The 18,030-nt window shown below is 33.2% G+C and overlaps 2 protein-coding genes across 2 annotated transcripts; both read left to right on the top strand.

Moving 5' to 3' along the window:
• The first annotated feature begins 645 nt into the window (after positions 1–645).
• LOC7462302 (uncharacterized) lies at positions 646–3,363 on the top strand. Its single transcript, XM_024603053.2, has 4 exons — positions 646–1,030; positions 1,432–1,548; positions 1,651–1,721; positions 2,944–3,363. Exons 1-4 carry the CDS (start codon positions 848–850, stop codon positions 3,188–3,190), a joined length of 618 nt encoding a protein of 205 aa, XP_024458821.1. The 5' UTR covers positions 646–847; the 3' UTR covers positions 3,191–3,363.
• Positions 3,364–13,561: 10,198 nt separating this feature from the next.
• Positions 13,562–15,035, top strand: LOC7462301 (dehydration-responsive element-binding protein 3). The gene has a single exon (XM_006381986.3). It carries the CDS (start codon positions 14,004–14,006, stop codon positions 14,763–14,765), a length of 762 nt encoding a protein of 253 aa, XP_006382048.2. The 5' UTR covers positions 13,562–14,003; the 3' UTR covers positions 14,766–15,035.
• Positions 15,036–18,030: the final 2,995 nt, after the last annotated feature.

Raw genomic sequence — 18,030 nt, 5'->3', positions numbered from 1 at the left:
TCAAACAGTTTAATAACCTCGTCTAAGATTACATAATAAATAAATTAAGTCAATTTAAATTAATTTAAAATATTTAAAGTTTTTTAAATTAAAACATCATTTTAAAAAAAATATATCAAATGAAGTTTAGAACGGTTAAAAATTAACTTGTCAGATCGATTAAATCTAAAAAAAAATTAAATCTCATCTATTTTTTTAAACCTCACGTGAACCGGGTTTAATAACACTTTTATATATATATATATATATATAAAAGCTAGAATTTGTAATTCCGTTTTTTCACAAGAGAATCAACGGTTAAAAGTAAGGCAAGTGGTTTTAACTGAAATGACGTGAAAATTAGTATAACTAGATTCTTACCAAAAATTCAACAGAAATGTAAGGTAAGCACTTACACAATAAATCCGTGAGCTCTCCATCTAATAACCGTAGATCACATCTTCCTTGATACTTTAACACCATTTTGATAAAATCCTCCAGCAATCGTTCACTTTTACAGTGACACCACCCGTACCTTAACTTTACTGATAAACGGTAACTTTTTTGAACGACCATTTTAGCCTTCATAACTATCACTTAATCTTATCCACGTCATAATCAATAGGGATAAATGCATAAATTCGTCGTAACGTACTTTATCTTACAGAACAACCTCAGGAAAAACAACGAACAGTTTCATGAAACGGCAATAGACGGCAAACTTCGACACTTTCTCCTTTATCTGCCTAATTTCGCCTTTGATTTTATATAATTCTTAGTTTCAAGGTTTCTTGATTGATAAGATCAAAATCAAAGATAAAGAAGGGATAAAGAAGAAGAAGTAGTGGTGATTGATAGATAGATAGATATGGCAACTGAAAGCAAGCAAAGTGCGGTGAAAATGAAGCCAAGAAGTAGTATTTTTGATGGTTCCAAGGGAAAGATTGAATCTTCAATGAAAGTTAAGAGAATTGAGATCTCAAGCAAACAGAAACAACCTGTTGTTGATTCAAAGAACAAATCTGTCTCAGCTGTAACTATTAAAACTGAGGTAAGGTACTCCATCTCTCAAATTATGCATGACTTTTTTCATTTTTTCCCAATGTTTTGATCCTGAAGTGGCTATTTTTGTTATTGAGGTGATCTTTTGCATCTTGGTTTTGATTGGTTTATTTAGTGGAATAGGTGATTTGGTTGTTTTGAGGTTCTTAGGACTGTTTTCAGTCAATTCAATTATATGGATTTAATGCTTGATTTGGTTAGTTGATTGTGTATAGTTTGAAATGAATTGGTTTATGTGGATGTGGTGTTTTCTGTATTAATTTTGATAATCTGCAGGGAACTGATTAGTTTTTGGGGTAGTACTTTTTCTGGGTTCTTGATGGGTTTGGTTTTGGTATTTTATATTGGGGTTTCATGAGGTTTAATGTATGTTTTGTTTTCCATCTGAAGGTAAAATCAAAATCACCATCGAGTTCGTCAAGAACCACAACGACAACCAAAACTACTAGAGTGAGGCAGAAGAAAGTATTCTCCTTGCCTGGTCAGAGATGTGATCCTCCTGAAGAGGTCTAGCTTTGAAGTCTTCATTTTCTGCTGTTGTTTTGGATAATGAGTTTTGTGTTGAAAGCATCATTCATTCTTATGTTTACTTCCCTATTCTTTTGACAGAGAGAACCACTTAGGATATTCTACGAATCGTTGTCTAAACAGATTCCAACCAGTGAAATGGCAGAATTTTGGTGAGCTTTCCCTCATCAATTACTTGATCATAAATGATTTTCTGAAAAAGATGTTGCAGCCCCTACCCTTGTGATTTCCTGAATGGGAGTGAGACCTGGGGTTGGTCCTCGTGCTCATTGTGGTTTATTGTTGCATTGCTTACTCTGTTTCATTGGGATTTCCATGCTCGGTTCTAGGGATTAAGCGTGGCTCTGTGTTCAATTTCTGTTACCATTGTGCACTTTAGATGCTCTGAACTCCTTGCTATCCATAGCCATACGCGTCAGAAGACTCAGAACATGTTAAACTTAGAGTTGAGCTAGATATCATATCCATATCTGACTCATTTTCTCAGCAGACTTTGAATCCTATAGCAAACCTGATTGCAATGGAGCCTGATCGAGTGCACGCTTGTGCAATAATGCATGTTCTTTGTATCCCCAACCTGAATCCAGCAAATTAGAGCCTAGTGATGCTTTTCAAACTAAGCATCTCTATGTCAACAGTTAATAAACTTAGCATCCTACTATATAGACCAGTGATCTTGAGCATGTACAATTGAGTTTTTAGATACCTTATATACCTCCATTGCTATACTGAATTGCAATACCTTGGTGTAAGTTTTGCACCCATCAGCTTGTTAGTCTCAACTTCAGGTGAAAAATAAACAGCGAAGTGTAGGAAAAAATTAATGACCTGAATGGTAAAAGGTGACTCATCTATGTCTGCTTCTTTTATTACTTGAACTACTGTGCATGGTCTGTAAAACATTTGAATTTTCTTTCCTTCATTTATTAAGTAGCTTAGTAACTAAACTTCCTTCGCCTTTTTTCACCGAGGATACTGTTCAATTACTATAAAAGGGATAACTTGTTTCTCAAACTGTGATGAAGGACTGAATGTTAACCTATCTCATATAGACCTTGACCTGTCTTACTTCCACGGGTATTTTTACTTTCCTTTTTGATGGTTTCTTGGGCTTCATTCATTCGAGGAAAAATATGATCAAGAAAAGATGTTAATGCCTTTTAAAGACGTTTTGGACATGTTACATGGTAACAAAGCATCTTACACATACATGCACAGAATACAGTTGTGCTAAAAAGATCTTCCTTTCCACCTTGGCTGGATATCTTGTGTTAGATATCTCATGTCGACCGTGTGAAATTCATTTCCGTTTTCACTAACAATTAGTAAATTCAGCAGCAATTTATTTGAGAGGCATGACAATTCAATTTGCAGGATGATGGAACATGGCTTACTATCCCCAGAGAGGGCCAAAAAGGCACATGAGAGGAAACAAAGAAAGCAAAAAATGCAACGTTTGGGAACTCCCATTAAATCTACCAATCCATCCACTAGTAGACCTAAGAGTTCTCAAATGCAGCAACAGATATCAAAGAATGGTGACCTTAAAGCCAAGAGGAAAATCAGCATTGACAGTGACGATGACGACTTCATTTTAAGTCACAAAAGAAGTAAAGGGTAAGAAATAAATGTTCCATTGGTATGTGTAACATGTTTCTAGAAACATTTCATTTAAATCTGTTTTCTTTGAACTGCATAGCGGCAAGTGTTCTAGACAACTTGACAACCGATAAATTGAGACATTCTTGTATTTTCTAACTTATGGAAACAATAAATGTAGATAAATTTCCCTCATCTCTCCACTTTAACATGGCGATGCTAATAACTTCCTTTGACAATACGCGTTCAGGAATTTGGAAGAGGGAAGATCTAATCATGCTTAAAATTTGGCGTGACTTCCATTTAATTGTACGCAATCTGTTATTTTCTAGGAAGGAAATATCGATCGCTTCAGAAGATAGATTACTAGTCAAACCCTACGGAGCTTTCCCTAGTCATAGCTGATAACCTGACTTTGCTTGTCCTTTGAAGTTTGTCTTGATCTAACATTGAGGGAGTAATATGTAGACATAGAGTTCTACATCACTACTCTTTCCTTTCGGATTGAGCTGCTAAATATACGTCCACACGCCATGCATGGAAAGTTGGAAACTAATGGTAGAGCATGAATATTTTTTCCTCAGTATTCACGGTACAGAACTCTCTCTTTTTATAACAGTGTGGTAGTCATGACAGATGCAAATCCAATTCAGTGCTTGAAAATTAACATGGTTTCTACCAACAGAACTCCTTTAAACTGGAATCTAAAATATTTAGAGGCTAGGTTAAATGATTAATCTCCATCCATTCCACTTTGCTTAAAACTGTATATGTTCTCCATGGGACTATGACAAAAAACCAAATCTTTCTTTACTACTTATTCAATCTATATCATCTTTATTGACAGTTTAGTATATGGCTAAGATTTTTTAATGGCCTACCCTCACCTTTTCCTCAACCATGTAACCTCTACTTTCTGACAAACATATACATGTATAACCCACACACATCATAATTATTTCTAAGATACCTGTATGCTTTACCGACATTCTAAAAAGGAAACGAAAGACAAAAAATAAATCATGAACTTCTCATGGAATTGCTCAAGATTAAGAAAGAATAAATCTCTTCATGTTTCTTCAACTTATCTTATCGCTGCCCATATTTTTGCTAATAAATTTAGGCTTAAATGAAAGCATTCAGACACTTTTCTTTTCTTGTTAAGTACGCATTAAAGCCGGATGATTTTTTTTTTCCTACTAAATATATGTGTATCTTAAGATCAATTCCTCCTGATTAAGGATACGCTGTGATGAGATGGTGAAAGTTCCCTCCTGAATGCATCTGACAATGAGTGATTGATTACATGCCTTTAGCTTACACGGACATTAATGGCAAGTTGATAGAAAGACTAGAAGCTAGAAACCATGAATTTATGAATGCAATACTGTCACGCGTAGCAGAGCAGTCATATGCTTCATATCAGAACTTTTACAGTGAGATTTGTCTGCATACAAGGCTTACAAGCACGTAATTGTATAGGGACATGCATGAACATATTAATGTCTATTGGCACAGTAGTGTCCACTCTCTGGTATTTGTGTATAAATATTGAAACTTCAATACCTACAGGAGTATTGTTTGCACATAATCAGTTGCATGTGCATGAAACACAAGATAACTACCAGCTGTATGATGTATGAAGATCATTGATCGAGTAGAAATATATGATTTTGAACTTATTAGGTCCCACTCTGCATGAAATTTAATGTGTTGAACTAAGTTGTAATGTCCATGTATGGGCAATACGTGTGACAAACAAGCGGTGAATCCGCATGATTCAGACTGTCCAGCCATACGAGGCCACAATAAATTTTGGATCAAATTAATGCATTGTGTCACCGGTCAATTAAGACAGTGAAAACAGGCGGGTTTGACTGTTTGATCATCTGATACCTGCTATGGAAATATCTTGTGGGGCTTCGGTGAAAGAAGGGTCCGTTTTCCGCACTGTGCTCAAATTTTCCACTGCATTGCTTCGGGTAAAAAGAAGGTTTTAAGTGCATGAGAGAGTGTGAGCCATGTTGATTTGTCATTGATGTGCAGGCGTAAGTTTCTGATTGCAGTAACCAATCATACCTGACTGTATCCTTACTTTCACAAGATGAGAATTTCATGTCAACTCATTAGCAGCATTCAAGTTGAAAAGCAAAGTTACATACCTTCATGAGGTCTTCCAAAATTGGGAAGAGGGGTAGGAGAAAACTTCAAAATACAAACCAGAAGAGAATTTCTCTTTCCTTTTCTTCTTTCATTGCTAACTACTTAATTTCCTGATACACCAGTACTAATGCCTTGATAAAAGTCTTTTTGCAGTCTCCTTCTTAACTTGTTCAGAAACATCAGTACTTACCCTTGGCCCAGCGAACGAACAAACAGACAAACGGGCTTCGCTATTCTTGGCAAACTTTCTGTATGTGCTCCACCTGCCTCATCAGCCAGCACCTTCCACTTGATATTTCCAATGAACATAGATTCCCACGATCAATGACCTCTTATATAATCCATCGCGTGTTTGTTTAAGTGGTTTAAACTGTTTCTCATTAAAAAAACATTAAATCAATGCTGTTCAGCTGTCATTGTTTTATGGTTTTAATATTTTTTAAATAACATCACTCGTTAAACCCTCTTGCATGAAAGAAGAGGTAAGGTACTTAGAAGACCTTGATGTTTTTCATTAAAAAAACATCACTCGTTAAACCCTCTGGTAATTTTGTCAAGCTATCGATCTGTTATCTTCTTGGAGGTACCAGCCAAGTTTGTTAATAGTTCCATAACACGCTTTTCTGAGTGAGTGAGTGCTTAAACAGTGCTTGTAGTACTCATCAATGTCATTCGCAGTACAGTAAATGCCTGTGAGTTAGGGTGTTATTAAAATAATATTTTTTTAAAAAAAATTATTAATATCCACACATTAAAATAATTATAAATTTACTTTTTACGCCGCAATCTTAAACAAGATCTTAATATTATCTAGTGTATGATCATGTTTAAGATTGTGATGCATACAACATTTCATCTTAAAATATATTAAAATAATATTTTTTATGTTTTTAATATTAATAAATTAGAATAATAAAAATAATATTAAAAATAATAATAATTTAAAGTCTTTTTAAGAAGAATCAAAAAAAAAATTGTCATAGCTAGCTAGCACGACAATTGACAAGGAAAAAGTAAAACTTATGACCCCATGCATCTTTTCAGGGTTGTGGATAAACCCCGGTGGCCTTTCTGTCATATTTTGCCAGGTTTTTTTTCACCTTGGAGCACCAGCCTCCACGTGCCATGAAATGGGGTGGTCCAAATGGCTCACCACAGTTTCTCTCCTGTGGACCAGTGTCTCTTCCTATCAATTAATTTAACAGGAAGTCTTTGTAACTTGTGCTCGATAAAACAAACAAAAAACAAATTGAAAAATAGGCGCCACTAGTTGAATAATAACCATTTACATGTTGTTACAGTGATAAGAACATGAGATCAAGAGGTTTATTTTTTTTATAGTTTTAGGTTCGAGCCCTGTGGTTGCTTATATAATAGCTACTGGAGGCTTACATGGTCGTTAACTTCAGGGCCCGTGGGATTAGTCGAGGTTCACGCAAGCTGGCTCGGACACCCACATTAAACTAGAAAAATAAAAAAAAATTACAAGAATAACAGTAGGGATAGACATAACTCAACTAGGCGATTTTAAATTTATTTGATAAATATTATTAATTTAAATTTTATAAATTTTAAAATTATTAAAAATTTATATGATTATTAATTTTAAGATTCGTGAGATTAATCGAGTTATATATAAATTGACCCGAATATTTATATTAATTAAAAAAAAATACAAGAATGACACTTCAGGCAAAGAAAATGTGTTTTCTCTTCCAATCTCTTTCGGTTAAAAAACTTGAGAAACTAATTTTAAGGAACAGGTCACGTATGAAGTAAAATAGAATGTAATTAGTTTTTTTAGAGTTGATTTAATAGCTAAGAGATATGCTTCCCCTTTGGTTACTAGAAGAGGCAAGGCTAAGGTAATTTTTGTGTTTTTTATTTAAAAATATATTAAAATAATATTTTATTATTATTTATTAAATTTTATTTTTTATATTAGCACATTATAATAATAAAAAAATAAAAAAAATTAAACAAAAAAAATTTAATTTTTTATGAAACAGTGTTTGGATAACGTTCCTAAATCTTGTGTATCTATTTACTTTTTGCACGGCTCAAACATGATTAGTTAGGCATGATCAAAATGGCAATAGTTCATAAGGCTCTATAAATTTTAGTCACACGTGTGAAAGTTTGACTAAACTACACTTGTTGATAAATGAGTACGTATGAAAGTTGCTCGAAAATACAATTATCAATAATAATAATAATAATAAAAGATCTTCATAGTTTTCTCGGAATAATTATTATTATTTTTAGTAATATTATTAATCATTTTTTAATTATTATATATAAGTCTAAGTTTTTTAAAAAAACAATTGTGATAATGAGTATTCAATGAAAATAAAATTTATATTTTGTTATTTTTTATTATAAGATTTTTGCATAGTTTTCTCATAATAATTATTCTATTTTTTTCAATTGCATACGAAATATTAACACAATTTTTATTTTTTTATTAAAACTTGTCTTTTGTATCATGATAATTTTTTTTATTTATAAAATGATGCTTATAATAAATAAAAAAAAGTTTTTGTTAGAATAAGAAAATATAGTCTAGATCAAAGAGTTGTTTATTTTTCTAATTATTTTAAATTATTAAAATTTTCACAAAAAAATTATTTTAATTGTCTTTACTTTTAATTCAAAAACCAAGTTATCAATAAAAAAATACATGTATAAGAAAAGAATAATTTCTGTAATAAAATATTTTTTTTCTTAACTATTTAAATCGCAAGCTTCTGTATAAAGATTTATTTTTATTATAAAAAACTAAAGAAAAATAAATTTTAAAAATTACCCCACTGGGCATTCCTATTCTACTGTGCAATACATGGTAAGAAAAAACAAAATAGTACGGATGATTCATGCCTTTATTTTAAAAAAAAATTGAATTTTTTTTTTACTTCAAATTAATATTTTTTAATTATTTTAATTTACTGATATCAAAAATTATTTTAATACATTTATAAATAAAAAAACAATTTAAAAGACAACCCAAATAAACTCTCGAACAAACTTATTTATCTTATCCATAGATGACGCACCCTTGCAACTATCCCTGCTTTACAGCCCTATATATATATATATATATATATATATATATATATATATATATATATATATATATTAAAAAATGTATAAATTCTGCTAATATAAATATGTATTTCAAACCATAAATCCACACGAATATTTATTTAACGGCGGGTAGAATACTAACATGACGGTCCAAAGAATATGTCTCTATACGTGAGAAATATCAATTTGGTATGGTCAATTAAATGTCCAATGAAAAACCAACGACCCATAAAATATATCAAAGGGTCGAAGAAGCTGAAGCGGGATGACTAGGCATCGAGGCCAAGTGCAGCAGTTGGTCGAGGGAGGGTGTAATTAGAGGCATGTTAAGGATGCCAGCGAGGGCGATAATATGATGGGGTCAAAACGATGTTGTCGGGCTTTAATCTAAGATTTTTCAAGATTTGAGACAAATAATGTCTTAAGAATAAGGGCAAAGGGATACTGGCCAAGTAAAAATGTGTGGCTGTGGACTTAAAGTTCCAAATTCAGTCATCATGCACTTAAAATATCAACAGCTTCGGGAGCCTATTGGTTAGCCTGCGGTAGCCATCAGAAGTGACTGTTTGTTCATTTATAGAAAACTTAGCAAAAGTTGTTTTGGTAACAGATCAGGCAAAAAAACAATATTAATTCATTAAGAATGAGATGCTGCTGTCTGTTCTCAGTCAACCTGTACTCATCTTTCGTATACATTACTTGTGTCTCGAGATAATGATTATTATTTTTTAGAAGATAAACATCAATCGCCAACTTAAATATTTAATTTCGAGCTGTTAAATTAAAACAAAACAAAAAGGTAATGGAGAGAATAAAAATGTAATTTAATATAGAAACTAAACTAAATAAAATATTGAGGGGTGAGGTTTTTTTTAAAAAAAAAACCACTCAAAAAAGAATTCAAAAGAAAAAAAATATTAATCAAAATAATAAAAACTAAATATAAAAAAAATATTAGGATTCCTTTTATTATTTGCACAACAACATGGATACGAGGAGATCTGAGAAAGACAAAATAAAGAAAAATGGATTGTTAAGTGCTTCGGCGCGTGTTTAAGAGTACGGCTGTAGTTACTTTTTAAAGTATTTTTCACTTGAAAATATATTAAAATAATATTTTTTTTATTTTTAAAAAATTATTCTTAATATCAACATGCATCAAAATGATCTAAAAATACCAAAAAAATATTAATTTGAAAAAAAAATTAAATTTTTTCAAATACGTTTTTGAAACTCAAAAACAAACATGGCATTAATACGCTACATCCACCATCTCATTGGGAAGCTCACACCGCTACAAATCCAACTCAACAGCCGTGTTCACCCACATAAATCAACCTCATGCGCAGTGGCAGAGGGAGGGGGGGTTGGCAGGGGTCCCGGCCCCTGCAAGGAAATGCCCCTCCCTTGGCCCCCCCTAATTTTTTTTTCTTGCTCCACCCCTGCTCATGCGTTGCTTGTTCGTGGCATATGGCCCCAACATGCGCCAACCAAGTTACCATGCATGTTTATCCTGATTCACCATATTTGTTTCAGTTTCAAGTTCGTTCTCTTAACTCTTAATTGTTTAACATAATCTTATTTTATTTTACTAAATCGGGCATCGAAATTTTTCTTTACTATTAAGAGAAGCTTATATCTACGCATCCAAAATAAACTACAAAATTAAACCTCAAATAAAGTAAATGGGAAATAATCAAATTAAAAAAAAAAAAAACTCTCTTAACCGTTCAAATCAACCCTTAATGCTAGCAAAAAACAAAAGGGACTCAATATATTTTCAAGCTTCAAATCGGGTTTTCAATGCTCTAACATTTATAAATCAATAAAATAAAATTTTATTGTATAAAATCAGACGTGAGTAGTAAGGCATTGATACCCTTTAATTTTTTCTAAAAAGAAGAACTATCTTGAGTGCAAATAAAGATTACTATTTCACGAACAACCACATGACAAGTTTTTATTCATTTTTTAAAGTCTCAGATAAATCTTGTAATAAGAAATATTACAAGCACATGAAGCTGCTGCTACTATACTGTACTTGTATTTATAATTAAATACGTTTTGATCCACCCAATCTTGTTCTTTATAGAACACTAGAAAGTAGAATCTCCTTGTTTCATTGTAGCCAAGTGATGAACTTTAAACCTTGTGAGCACCAATTGCATTTGTTTCTGGGGCGTGTAATTCCCAAGTATATATATGTCAAGAAGAAGGATGCCAGCACGATAATATGATGAGGTCAAAACAATGTTGTCGGGCTTTCGTGTTAGACTTTTCAAGACTTGAGACAAATAATGTCTTAAGAATAAGGGCAAAAAGATATTGGCCAAGTAAAATTGTGTGGCTGTGGACTTAAAGTTCCAAATCAGTCACTGTTCACTGAAAATATCAACAGCTTCGAGAGTGTACTGCTTTTTAGCCTCTTCTGCCAGTGCGGTGGAGACATCAGAAGTGACAATTTGTTCATTTATAGAAAATATAGCAAACGTTGTTTGCAAACAGATGAGGGGAAATAAAAAGGTATTATTAATTCTTTTTTTTTTTTTTTAAAGGAGGAGCATGATGTCTAATTCCCTGTTGATAGCTGAGCCTAGGTTTTCTTTTTTCTTTTTTCTTGTGCGTGCTGCTATCTGGGGGCACAGCAATGTAGCGTCGATGAGAATGATGTGTGCATTGATTGCCTTGCGAATAGAGCTACTAGGGTTTCGTTTCGCAGATTGGGCTTCCCTCGAGTTAGGGCTCCATGGTGCAGTCTTCTCGTCAGTTTAATCGTGGTCGTTTATGTTGAACGAAGGGCTAATATTTTATTAGGGTATTCTCTTTTAGTTGACTAATCGTTTTTTTCTATGCATCTAACGTATCCTATGAAATCTTATCCCTCTCACCCTCTTTCGTGATGCATGTGAACATCTTGGCCTTTTTAGGATAAAATCAACGAAATTAGGATCAATTTACGGAGGGAAAAAGAAAAAAGTCAAGTAAAACTAGATGAGATTTAATTTATTATAAACTGTAAAACTTTCGTTGTTCTAACCTGTTATTTAATAAGATTAAGACAGGCTTTTTTTTATATTAAAAAGCATTCAAAACCCGTTTATGAACCATTTAAGTTGTCCTTTCTTTTTTGATAAATCTTGACGAAGGCCACTTATGATTTTTTTTCATAAAAAATACAAGTTGTTAAATTTTTTTTTTAAATCAGTTCAATCATATACTTTTATTATCAATCAATCAGGTTGGTTGTATATATAAAAATCATATCACAATAACTTTTATATTATTTAATTTTAAATTTAGATTAATAAAAAATATGAATCGAGAATTTAAATAACTTTGATATTTTTTTTGTTAAGTTCAAAAACATCTTTTATCCAATCCACAATATAGCGCGGGTCTTAAAGAGAAATATAATCAATTTAATTTTTTGATTTTTGAAACTATATATACAACCCTTCTCATGATTAATACCTAAAAGATACATGATATATAGTGTATGTGATTTATTTAATGGAGAAAGGTAATTGGCTAAAGATTTAAAGTTAAAGAGTCATCATGTGCAATTTATTTATGTAACCGGCACATGATAATAAAATGATTTATTGATGGGTGTAGGAAGAAGATATTAAAAACAATTCCCAAAATAAAAAGACAAAAATTAAGCTATTTTTTCCTAAAATTTCCATGCGGTAATTTACAATCAAGACAAGGCGCTATCATGATGAAGCGACCATGAAGTATCATGCTGATCACACAAATTTGAGACTTGAACATATAGCCATATCGAGGGAATGGCCCTTAATTAGATTTTGGGCAAGGAGGAGTCATTTTTTAACATGCGGGGTAAAGTTCATTTATTAATATTAAGCTGCCTTCTCAACATAAACACACCACGTGGCGAGTTGCCATTGTGTGCCCATGGACACACCAAAATGGTAATAGAGCTGGGACCCAGGTGAGTTGGGGACTCGTATCTTGTTTGGTGGCTTGAGTGTTGGAGATCAATGCAACTCCTATCCAAAATCACTCACACTGGACCCCGGCAATTCAAGGAAGCTCTCCTCCTTTTTTTCTTTCTTTTTTATTATTAAATTTTTTTTTGGGACGGGGGATTTTTGAAGTTTTTATAACTTTATTTATTATTAGGGAACGTTACTCTAATTAAACCTTGACATGATTTGATTATTGAAGAATAAAATTAAAATAAAAATAAAATTAATAAAAAAACCATCTTGAATCGATTCTTCACTTAGCTCAAGTTTAAAATTAAACCGTATAAAAATTATCTCGACATGATTTAATTAACTTGACCGATTTGAATGCAACCTTTAAGATTGCTAAAATCTTTTAAGAATTAATGGAGAAAAAAAAGGATAAAATAAAAATAAAGAAAATGGGGAATGGAAAAAAACGAGGAAGGGAAATTGTAAAAAAAAAAAAAAAGCTACAGAAAGCTTCACTGTTCATCCATATCAGTTATCAAATGCTTTATTTAGTAGAGAGAAGAAGTAACGATTCAATGCTCGGGCTTGATTTTTTTTTTTTTTTTTTTAAGTGAAACCAAATTACTCTTCGATAAGAAGAAGAAGAAGAAGAAGAGAGCTGGTGCTAGATGGTAGCTAGGCTTAGGCCTTAGCTTATTTGGGTACAAAGAGGTGAGACGAGATGAGATCATGTTGGGACCGGGTAAATATGGGCCTTAAGATTTAAGCCGGGTGGACAGTGAAACCCCTTCGTTTGGTGCCTCAAAATATCAAACAAAACCACGTCGACTACAAAAGATCTCCATAATATTATATAATTTATTATGCAATGGATTAAGACACAAAGTAGGACTGTATAACCCCAGATAGCTGCCTCGTAATCTAAGATTATTATATCCCTACCAACCAATCGAGAGGGAAACCTCTAATCCCACAGAAAAGGGCAAAACGGTGACGCATATTCTCATGGGGTTCGGTAATGGGAGGTAGCGAGAAGATAAGGGACAAATGAATAGGGGAAACTGGTTAAAAAAAAGGATGGAAAATTGATCAGATGGGTGGCGTGGTACTGTAGAGAGGGACCCCATTGTACCGTAGGGTGTCCCTTTTCTCTTATTGGTCCACCCCTTCACCTCGCCCCCTCCCTCTTTCAATGCTTATAAGTGTTAGTATGAGTCATTGGGAAATGATGTGATAAAAGGCAATGCCCTTGATCAAGTGTATACATAGCCAGCTTCCCCTGGTTTAATGTCCAACACCCCCATAACTCACTCCTCTCTCTTCCCCTTTCTCCTCTCGTTTAAAGCCCAATTTTCAATCTCTTTTTGTTCACTGAAACAGCCAGGCACCAGCTCTCGTCTCTAACTCCACCCCCGTATTGCCCCATCCTTCCATTATCCCACTCTGCCTATAGCAGCAACACTACCTCTGTTGTGCTCTGTTTTGTCTCAAAACACCAACCCTCGTTCGTTTCTCCTCCACTCACCTCTCTGTTTTGCTCAATTAACACTTAAAGCTTAAGTACATCCATCATTCACTCATCTTGGCACGCAATTACCCTCGAAGAAGGACCAATCACCCCACTGTTTTTTTTTTTTAAAAAAAATGAGTGATCATCAGCAACAAAATCTGGAGACAGAAAGCAGCTCAACAAAAGCATTCTCACCACCCTCTCCATCTTCACCATCCTCTAACTCTAACCCATCAAAGAAACACCAACAAGACCAAGATTTCTCTCCTTGTAAGAAAATAACGAGAATAAGAGACTCTAGCAAGCATCCAGTCTATCGTGGAGTTCGGATGAGAAACTGGGGCAAATGGGTGTCTGAAATCCGAGAGCCTCGGAAAAAATCTCGCATTTGGTTAGGTACTTTTCCCACCCCAGAAAAGGCGGCGCGTGCGCACGATGCCGCTGCTTTAAGCATAAAAGGAAACTCGGCTATTCTTAATTTCCCTGAACTCGCTAACTCTTTACCTCGTCCAGCTTCACTTGCTCCTCGTGACGTTCAAGCAGCCGCTGCTAAAGCTGCCCAAATGGACAACTTTGACCAAAAATCTGAAACAACCACCACCACAACAGCGTCCTCGTCGTCTTCTTGTACATCTTCTTTGACATCTCTTGTCTCTTTGATGGACTTGTCGTCTCAAGATGAAGAGTTGAGCGAGATTGTTGAGTTGCCAAGTCTTGAGACGAGTTATGATGAGTTGAACAATGATTTTGTTTACTCTGACTCTGTTTATGGGTGGATGTATCCTCCACCATGGATGCAAAGCGTGGAGAATATCTGTCTCAGCGGTGGTGGTGGTGGGTATGCTTGTGATGATTTTACACTGCCCAATGAGAGTACTGTTTTATGGAATTATTAGTGTTTTTTTTTTTTTCCTTTCTTTCTTTCTTCCATATGAATGTCTGTGTATGTATCTGTGTGCGCGAGTCCGCCCTTCCTCCCTCCCTTCCTTTCTCTTTGTTTTATTATATTCTTGTTTTTTTATCCGATCAAGATTTTTTGGCCCTTGTTTTTCTTTGAGGGTTGGAATCTCTCTTCTTTTGTGTTTTCTCTTCTTTTTGTTCCTCTTCTTGTGGGTATGTATATATGACTTTGAATCTAACTGTACAGTTTTTGGAAAGAGGGAAAATGTGTGCATAAATATCCTTTGCTTTTAGTTGGTGAAAATACAACGACGACTGCTGGTTTAATCTCAATTCTCAAGCAAGCAGAAGCTTTCAAGAATTGGTAAATGAAAAACCTTGTCCTTTATGCTGTCCCTCGGATGATAAATCCATGGAAATTCTGATAAAAGTTGAACCTGTGATTTGACTTTGTTGGCATTAAAATATGGTAAAAAAAAATGGTGCCAAGAGTGTCAACAACAAATATTTCAAAAAGGGTGGGCCCTCCCACTCCGGAGGATATTTTCTCTAATTCTTCTTGTTTTGAATGCTAGGAGATTGGTTTTTGGCAGATGCTAAATGGTGAAAATATGGCAAGAAAATAGAGAGTGGCAATTTGCCAATTAGGGTAAACAGTATCTATCTGGTATCTAGCCCCCACACACACAGCTTCCACCCTATTCATATTTATATAATTTCCCAGTTATATCCTCGTAGAAGAACTGTTGCCAAATTCTGTCTGTATTTACGCTCTCTTTTAGCAAGCGAGAATTTAGAATGGTGGCTATCAATTCTGTGGCTTCTATAGTGCTTGATATTTATCTTCCTTATCTTTTGGTGGGCATGAGACAAATTAATCTACTCTGAAACTTCTCCCGGTCAAGAAAGGCACCTTTAATTGTGAAAGCAAGAGACCCATCAAGAAAACATTCAATACTTGAAAACTCAGGATTGAAGATGTTTAAATTACTGAAGAGTTAATGCAAGACGGCATCAGGGATTCTTAATTTTCCTGTGTACGGCACTGCCTGCAGGCTGAATGTGTCGAGGCCGAAAACGTTCCTTTCCTTGAGCTGTTCTCTTGTGTTGTTATTGCATAAATGGAAAGCATGCAGAAGCTTATTAAAGTCCCTTGTGGCCTAAAAGAACACAGGAGGAGGAGTTCATAGGCATGTCAAACAAAACCCCCGAGGCTCCGAGCCTAAGAAAGATAATATCCCTGCGGGGTCCGTGTCTCGATTTCATGGTTGACCTCCCGCAAACGTGCTTAATATCTTATGGTTGGATGGCATGATCATGACCCCCACACAGGGCACTTGGCCAGTTCAGTCCCACTCCCATTACCATAAGAGGCCATCACTTTGCATGGTTTATTGAGATAGATGCCAAGAAACTTTTGAGTTTTGATGGTAATGGAAGCCAGACTTGTTTGAAGCACATTCTCATGCATTGTATTATTCCTTTTCTCGCTTGTGTCACAAAGGTGCAGCAGCTCTCTTCACCTTGTCTGATTTTGCTAAAATTAATGAAACACCTAGCAGAATCATGCATGTTTTATGAATTGAAGCATAACGCAACGAAGCATGCCAGGGAGATCAAAGTAGTGTAGAGTGGAGGTGTTTGGCACGATTAAACACAATCTTGAACACCCTTGAATTCCATCATTTTAAGCCTTGTATGATTTTACAGTACTGTCTTCGCCTAGCTGCAAAACCTGGTATCTTTCAATGCAAATTTCGAACTTTTTTTTCTTTGTTGTGACAAGTTTTAGGTCCATTATGCAAATTTTCTGATAATTTTAATAAACATGACCCAACAAGGGCATACCTGGTGACTTTGCTACAGAATGATGGGGGATATGAGAATCACATCCGATGATCAGGTGTGATGAATAAAGAAAATGTTTGATGACTATCTAGCACTAATAGCACCGGACTGTTTTTGTATTTTAAAAAAATTAATTTTTTATTTTTAAATCGTTTTAATATGATGATGTAAAAAATAAATATTAAAAAATAAAAAAATATCATTTATATATTTTAAAAAATAATATTTTAAAAAATCAGAAGCCATTTTTTTAAAAATATATTTATATATTTAAAAAAATAATATTTTAATATATAAATAATATTTATATATTATCAAAAATAATATTGTTTACTCAAAAAAATCGTTTTGAGTTCCAAGCAAGGGAACTCAGAAGCCGCATTGATTTTTGTTGCATTGACTTAATGGTCTGATTGAGATGTGTGATTTAAAGATGACACGTTAATTCGACCTAACAAATTAAGGCCCATCTAGGGGAAAAAATTGAATTCCCACTAACCTGATTATTTAATTTAGTGTTTTTTAAATTAAAAATATTTTAAATTAATATTTTTAATATCAGCACAGTAAATTAATTTTAAAATGTTAATTTCATTTTTATAAAAAAAATTCATTTTTTTTTAAATATGGTATAATTGCACTTACAAACAATACTAAAAACCTATTTATTTTTGTGTTTTAAAAATACTATTATTTGATTGATGATTTATTTTTTTTATTGGAAAATATAATTCTATTATAATATCTAAAAGAGCATAAATATACAACAATTTTTACAAGAAACCTATGAATATAAAAAGTTGACCCTATTTGAGTGAAAAAAAATATTACTTGATAAGGTAAAAGCAGAGCCAAAGAAAAAAAAAAAAGAAAACTAATAGGGTGGGACCAATAAGAAAATAAACGAATTAAGTGAAGAAAATAAAGCATTTTCTTCTCTCTCTCCATTACAATTATCTCTTCGAATTAATATGCGATTTTTTTTTATATCATTTTGCTTTTGAAAAGATACCTATGCTCTCAACAAAAAAAAAAAACGAAGTTGTCTATTGTGATTTAAAAAAAAATTAAAAAAAATTTATATTATTTTTTTCTAATTTATTATATATTAAATATTCTAGTGTTTTATAATTTCATTTCAAAATTATTTTTTATATTATTATTTTTCTTAATTAAAAATGATCTGTATATATATAATATCATGCCATTCAATTTTTTTGAACTAGGAATTAATTTCACACAAAAAGTGTTCACATGTTATGTGAGTTTAAGAAGCCATAAGTTATTTAACATAAATAAAATATATCTGCTTAGATATTTTAGTACAGTGTTTATTGATATTTTTATTTCAAAAACATAATAATAATAGAATTTAACCAAACATTTATAAAATATCTTAAATATTTACATAGT

This window comes from Populus trichocarpa, chromosome 6 (assembly GCF_000002775.5).
Source record: "Populus trichocarpa isolate Nisqually-1 chromosome 6, P.trichocarpa_v4.1, whole genome shotgun sequence".
NCBI classification, from domain to species: domain Eukaryota; kingdom Viridiplantae; phylum Streptophyta; class Magnoliopsida; order Malpighiales; family Salicaceae; genus Populus; species Populus trichocarpa.
Note: the sequence above shows the minus strand (reverse complement) of the source record. Positions and strands in the feature narration are given on the sequence as shown.